General features: G+C 34.5%; 1 protein-coding gene across 4 annotated transcripts in view; it reads left to right on the plus strand.

The window, feature by feature from the left end:
• Positions 1-5,566, plus strand: part of DNAJC10 (DnaJ heat shock protein family (Hsp40) member C10) — a 54,554-nt gene extending 48,988 nt beyond the window's left edge. For 2 of the 4 annotated variants that reach the window (XM_064586787.1, XM_045868401.3), the window contains exons 21-23: positions 306-425; positions 2,195-2,299; positions 3,321-5,566. In XM_064586787.1, coding sequence (XP_064442857.1) covers positions 306-425; positions 2,195-2,299; positions 3,321-3,332 — 237 coding nt within the window. In that variant the 3' untranslated portion in view covers positions 3,333-5,566. Of the gene's footprint in view, positions 1-305; positions 426-650; positions 712-2,194; positions 2,300-3,320 lie in introns of all 4 variants that reach the window. The other 2 variants (XR_010410240.1, XM_064586788.1) reach the window with 2 other exon arrangements.
• The last annotated feature ends 1,890 nt before the right edge of the window (positions 5,567-7,456 follow it).

The raw sequence follows: 7,456 nt of genomic DNA on the forward strand, positions 1-7,456 counted from the left end.
CTACCTCAGCCTGTGAGCCAGAGAAAGGAAGAAGGCGGGTGAGGACAGAATCTGAGGTGTTTGTGGTGTGATGGACAAGGTGTGGGTACCAGAGATGAAGAGTTTATTTGCTCTGGAGAGGTGGTTCTGCGTAAATAGGTGTTTAAAGAGCCAGTAGAAAGTTGGAAGCAATCTTACTAGGATGGAAAGGATGAAGCTTGTCTTTAAAATTACAAAGATTTGGAAATATTTCTATCATGTTGCTTTGTGGTTGCCAATATAGTCTATGCCACAGAGAATGGCAAACCATATTTCTCTCTTTTCAGATGATTAAAGGAAAAGTGAAAGCTGGAAAAGTAGACTGTCAGGCTTATGCTCAAACATGCCAGAAAGCTGGTATCAGAGCCTATCCAACTGTTAAATTTTTTCCCTACGAAAGAGCAAAGGTACGTACAAGGCCTTCCTATATGTGCCTTTCCTTTAGCAGACCAAGTTGAAAAGGTTTATTAGTCTGAATGTTTTTATTAGTTTTTTCTCCCTTTGTCATTTTTTATTTTATTTGTATATGTGAAAAGAAGCTTCAGTAATACGCATCAAGTGATTTTAAAAGGTTTTTCTGTCTCAGTTTATATGATCCACTGCCTTAAAATTTTTATACTCCTGAATTACAGAAACTACTGAAGAGACATACCAGAATACTAGTAGTAGTTTTCTGTGAGTGGAGAATTTAAGGTAATTATTTTCTATGAAGTTCTGTATTTCCTACTTTTAGAAAAATAAATTAAAAGAATACTATCATATTTTTTAAGTAGACCAGTACCAGAACATTTATCTTGAGAAATATTTATTAGTGATTTAGACTACAAAATAAAAGATAGGGTTCCTTGGTTTGGTTATAACTCCCTTCTCTAGGCCACTATGTTCCCCCCCCCCCCCCCCAAAGAAAACTAGACATCTACTGATGGGTCTTAAAATTCAGGTGATAACCCCTATGGTCATTTATATGCATATATCTTTCAACCAATATAATTGCTAACTGAAAGTACTTATGACTTTTGCTATCTTCCTGAGTAAAAGCATGACATTTTTGACAATAGAACTGTAATTAAATAAGGATTTGCCATGTATTCATGTTTTCTGGTAAAACATTTGAAATAAGTCATTTCAAATATTTTTATACTTTTTGAGAAAGAACTTCAGCTTAAGATCTCATGTTATTTATTAGAAATTATATTTTGGAGTTAAATAATGAAATTGGATGATGAATTTCAGAAGTCTAGTATTGTCATCTAGATTTTTCAGTGAAGGATTTTGATTTGTCAAAGAGGTTAATTCTGTCTTCAGAACAGCCTGGGGTAAGCAGAACTCAATGAGAGTAAAAGGAGCTCACACCAGTACCTGAATCTTCATTCCTTTGGAATCATTGACTGTACTTTGATTCTCAGAACAGCTGAGAAATAGGTGACATAGATAGGGGTCTTCACTCAGAATGATGTTAGGGAAGTATCAATATAATGAGCAGTCACAGAATTATCAGGCCATTGAAGGAGCTGTTTGAAAAGATGATGTTACCATGTGTTTAGAGAAGCCCAGAAGACATTAGGACTCCAAATATCCCTGCCCAAACCGAGAGACGGGGTGGAAGACCAGGCCAGATTTGAAAACCAAAGCAGAACAGTGATTGTGGTAAACAGCAGTACAAATCAGGTGGGCAGAGTAACACACAAAAACAAGATCCTAACATATAGTGTGGAGTTCCCACCAGGAAGGAGGAAATAAATGATTCCAGATCCAAGATAAACAAGCCTGATACATTGACCTGCCCCCTTCCCTGCTTTTTAACCACCTTCCTGCTGTGAGCAGATGAGAACCAGGAGACATATATTACTTTGCAGTGTTGTTGTTGATCAAGGTTTTAACTGTGCCTATGATTTGTATTAGATTAGAACAATTTGGGTCCTTTTCTTTACAGTTTAGTTATTTTAAGGCAACTGGAGTTAGCAATACATTTTTTCCAAGGAATTGTTTTACATGTTCCCATAACAGTATTGTATTTAAGTAAATTATGAGTTCACTGCTTTTGCTATTTCCTTGAAGAAATTTGAGTTTCAAACATTCAGAACTTTTAAGGAATACTTAATCAAATTTCTTATATGGAAATGTCATGTTTTGATTAGATACCTAAAGATTATAAGAGGATTGTTTTTAATTTTAGAGAAGTATTTGGGGAGAGCAAATAGATGCCAGAGATGCAAAAGAGATTGCTACCTTTATATATGAAAAATTGAAAAATCTCCAAAATCATGGAAAGAGGGATAAGGTAAGGACTAAATCTAGAGCTGACTTTGGCAAACATTATTGATAGATACAATGTACAGTAAGAATAGATAAACAGGTACAATGGAAGCTTCAAAAAATAGTAAAGTTGAAGTTTCTTAATTTGGAAAACAGGACAATCAGAGTGTAGCCTGTATACACTGATAAGCTTAGAAATTTGGACAAGTAAAACCATTTAACTCAAAATAGTAAACTATGGCCATAAATTATTTAAATTTTGTTCAAGTATAAAGCAAGCATTGACTTGGGAATAAATATACTGGAGCCTCATAAAATATTTTGTATAGCAAATTTTCTTCTGGTAGAGTCAGGATGTATTGGAACCATATTCATCTTTGCCCCTCCTTGAATTTTTATTTCTCAAGAGGCAGTGCAACCCATTTGCTATTCTGTGAAAGAACTGTTTTTCCCCCCTTTTTAAATCATTGTCATTCTAGGACATACTTACAAACAGACCAAAGAGTACTGGAGTGCTTTCTGAGTGGAATTTAATAAAATCACGCATGAGGTTTTTTGGATTCTTTCCCTATAAGGTGAAAGAAGGCCAAAAAAGAACACAGTTTCTGGAAAGGGCTAGAGCTGTCTGGCTTTATAGAACCATATTAGAACTGCAGACTCCAATATAGAATCCTTACATCCTGTAGTGAGAGTTATAAATCTTTATTTTCTTGGGTTTACAAAAATATTTTTCTGATGTTTTGACTTTGTTAGCTTCCTCAAGAGGTTTTAGTGTGTCTCTTACCTCAAGTTAAACATTTGAAGTAGAAAATGTTACTAGTCATGAACCAGAATATCGTAATTGAAATTAAATAGTCACACTGGTATGTTTTTAAATTTAAGTGTAATTAGTAGTATCTGCATGGACAGGTAAGAACTAAGAGATAGCCTTTTCCTTTCTATTATTTCATACGGTGATCCATTAATTATTTTTTAAAAGGTAAAATACTAAACTAACATTTTAATAAAAATTCATACTTTTTCAATCACTTTTTACATTACTGTAGGATGAACTTTAATGATGGTTGAAGATGGAGAAAAGGAATTCTAACAAATGACATCAGAAGACATCTTTTTAGGATGTTACTACATTCTTGGTGGGAATAAATGAACATTATGTTGGACTTGTAATTGCACTGTCTGAATTCTGTACAACACTGGTATAAATAAAAGGTCTGCAAGCTTTTTCTGTAAAAGGCCAGATCGTAAAGACTTTAGGTTTTGTAGACCATATACAGTTGTCACATATTCTGTTTTTTTGTTTACAACCCTTAAAAAAATGCAAAAACGATTCTTAGCTCAGGGCCATACACAAACAGGCCACAGATTACTGACCCCTGGAAATGACGTTAAAACTGGCTGGCTCAAACATGAGCCTGCTCTATTATGTACATACATGTCTAAGTTGTACAAAACTGGACTCTATTCCTTAAAGTTTTGTGGCTGGCCTGAAAAGAAATAACTTGGTTTTAGTCGACTGCCTGTTCTAAATATTGGATGAAATGGATTCTGTTTCATTTAAAAAACACAAGTTGTGGCAAACATACCCTATTTTCATGCTGTATTATAGTGAAGCGATTTTTCATTTTCTTTCCTTTCTAAAGGCTGAACTGATTTTGTAATAATAAATAAACCCAGTAGATTTCTACAGCATCTAGAAATACCTGAGGAAAACAATATTTGTAGCTATTAGCTGGGCACTGTAGAATATCTCAAATATATCAAGTATTTAGAGGTCTGTATTTTAAACATATGTGTTCATTTATTTTCTGAATTGCTTTCTTAAAAGTTTTATCCTGTGATAGTAATTGACTTTTGAAGTATTGTTCTAATACTTATAGTTTTGCCTTCTGGACTTTGTTTTGATACAGATCCTTTATTTACATTTGCCTTCTCCCCTCCCTCCACCTCCCCATAGCTGTGGTTTTTCACTAGTCTGATTTCTTCATTATTCAAATCGGAAAAGTAACTTTGCAGCTTTGTTTCACTGTAGTTCATATTGACACTGCAGTTATTCCATTTATTAGTTTGCTGTTGAATGCTACCATTTTCAGACAAATATTGGCATAACTGAACTTATTTTTGTAAGAAAATCAAGTATATAAATCTAAGGATGGGATCTTTTCATTTCTCAGTTGTTCGGACTAAAAGAATCCAAAATTTTCCTTGCATCTAAACAAAACATGTCAACGTGCAGTTGTTTAGTTACAATTCAGAGTGTATGGAATGGTAAAAACTCCAGTTGATCAAAAGAGGTCAGCAAATTGAAAAGTTATCCCAAAAACTTATTAGGATTATGCTTTATTATATTAGAAGAGTTTTATTTTTTTAATGTAACTATGTCCTTCCCAATATTTCCTCATAAAGATAATTATTTTACCACTGCAGTATCTACAAAGACAAATTTTATTTTCAAGTCTAACCTTAACTCATATTCTCCCATTTTGCTTCAGTTGAATCCTTTCAGTCCTACTACCCTTGGATTCCAGTTCACTTATGTGGGCAGTTACAGACCAATTGCCACTTCTAACTTTAATACCACCTTTTTGAAATATGATTAGTAATGGCAAGTGCCTTTCATGTGTTAAATTTTCACTGCCTAGAAATCTCAAAATTGGCTTTCCACAATAATCCCAAAATGGAAGACCTAAAGAAGTCTTGGTAACTGTTTATTGAATTAATGTACCAGTTATGCAAATACCACTGTGCTGGACACTGAAGCATGTTTAGAAGGAATCCAAGGGTTGGTTCCTGTCTCCCAAGTGTCTGTAATTCACAGGTCTGACACTGAACCCATAAATAGGTTTATAGGTACCTGTACTACTACCTATAAATGCAATTCCAAACTTACTGAGAAACATTTTAGGCAGTAAAAAAAAAAAAAAGCAAACATTATGTATCCTGTAACTTGGTCTAAGTATGTGCCTATGGAATTGGCTCTAAAGCCAGGGCTACTGGGAGTTCTATTAAATATTTATCCTACAGTATCCAACTGGAGGCTATTTTCTGCAAAAATAAGTGTCATTGAGTATCTCAAGAACAGCTGGCAGAATTAAAGGTTTTAACAGCCATGTAAGTGCAGTAGAGCACCTCTGAAGAGTGCCAGGTAAAACGTGCCATTTCTCTCAGCAACACCATTTTTGTGTGCAACTGCCCTTGGGTAACAGAGCACCATTTCTAGCAGACTAGAGAGTATTCTATCAGGCAACTGTATTTGAAAATTAAATATTTAAATATGTGGCTATATAAAACAGTTTGGAGTTTGTGTTTTTGATATTAATGATGCTTACCTATTCCATTTTCCCAAATTCTATTTAAGATTTTTTATATCTTTTTTACTTAAGGTATATGATTAAGATAAAGGAAAATGAAATTATTTTTATATTGTAAAAGTTTTCTTTAAATTTATGCTTTGTTTTCTAACAGTGTTCAAAGCAGGAGTTTTCTTAAGTACAGTTATCAGAATTGCTGTGTTGTTGTTTCCTGTGGGACACATTTACAAAGATACTTAGAATATGAAAAGTTTTAATGAGGTAATATTTTTCAGCCCTTTTAAGACAGATTTTTTTTGTATAATTAGGCCATAGGTCTACCAAACTCAGATGTCTTAAATTAGACATATTCAGTCCACCGTGACTGTTGTTAAATAGTACAAGGTTAACAAAATGTATTTTAAATTTCCTATAATTATTCCTATAATTGATTCTGAGGATGAGAAGAAAATAATCTTTCAAGTAGTATGCTACTTTACACATAAACTAAAACTTTCAAATACACCTAAATTCCTCTGATGAATAGCTTATTGTCAGTAAGAGTAATGAAAATTTAGGTTAGCCACTAGGCTAAGTAGAAATGTATTACTGATCATACACCAAAGTATTAGTGATTAGCCACTTGAGTCTTTTTTATATTTAACACTAAATTTGCACTTAGGTTCTTATACTGTCACCCAATCCGCTTGTTAGCAGTTGGATCTATTTTGTGAGAAGTGACTAACCCAAATTATGGCTGCAGGCTAATGCCAGACTAGCCAATATGATATCTTGATCACTTGGTTACACTGGTCACTTGAGTGCATTCCTTAGTACCTGCTGTCCTGTTAAAAAAAGAGGTCAAAAACCTATTCAAAAAGATCTGTGCTAATGTGCACAAAAAAGTGTTCTATATTAACTACTGATAGAGAACTCTTTATTAAATAACTGCTATTCTAAACATTTTAATATTTTACATCCTCAAATTAAAAAAAAGGAATTGGTTCCAGTAGAAGATGGTGAGAAAAGAGGCTCCTGAACTCAGCTCCTCCCATGGACACACTGAATCCACACCGTGTACAAAACAATTCCCTCTAAAAGAAATCCAGACACTAGCCAAGTGACTCATATCCATCAGGTTAATGAGAGAAAAACCCACATTCGTCTGGGCAGAAGAAGCTATGACACACTCTCCTCATACACCCCATCCCCCAGCGCAATGCCACAACAACGAGGGAACTCACGAATGCCAACCAAGAATACGCAGCAAAATTGTCCTTCAGAATTAAAAGAGAGATAAGCAAAAGGTGAAGGAATTTATCACCACTAGACAAGCCTTACAAGGGATGTTAAAGGGACCTCTTCAAGCTGAAATGAAAGGGCATTAATTAGTAAATACAAAACATATGAAAGTATCAATCTCACTGGCCAAAGTAAATATATACTTAGATTCTGAATACTCTAATGTGATGCTGGTGGGTCCATCATTTATAAATCTATACTAAAGATTTAAATGTCATATCAGATACACAAAAGGAGAGTAAAGCAGTAAAGTTTTTATAGGAAAGTTAAATTATTAGCATAAATCGACGGATGGATTTAAAGATGTTCTATGTAAGATTCATGGTAACCACACAGCAAAACTTATAATAGATGCACAAAAGCTAAAGAGAGTTGGGGTGCCTGGGTGGCTCAGTTAAGCATCTGCCTTCAGCTCGGGTTGTGATCTCAGGATCCTAGGATCAAGCCCTGCATCAGGCTCTCTGCTCAGCAGAGAGTCTGCTTCTCCCTGTTCCTCTGCTCTCCACCCTCTGCTTGTGCTCGCTCTCAAAATCTTAAAAAAAAATAGAATTAAAGTGAATCACTACAGAAAATTATCAGCTCACAAAGGA

This window comes from Mirounga angustirostris, unplaced genomic scaffold, assembly GCF_029215605.1.
Source record: "Mirounga angustirostris isolate CCGP_5_RB_7025 unplaced genomic scaffold, mMirAng1.0.hap1 SCAF_3, whole genome shotgun sequence".
Classification (NCBI taxonomy): domain Eukaryota; kingdom Metazoa; phylum Chordata; class Mammalia; order Carnivora; family Phocidae; genus Mirounga; species Mirounga angustirostris.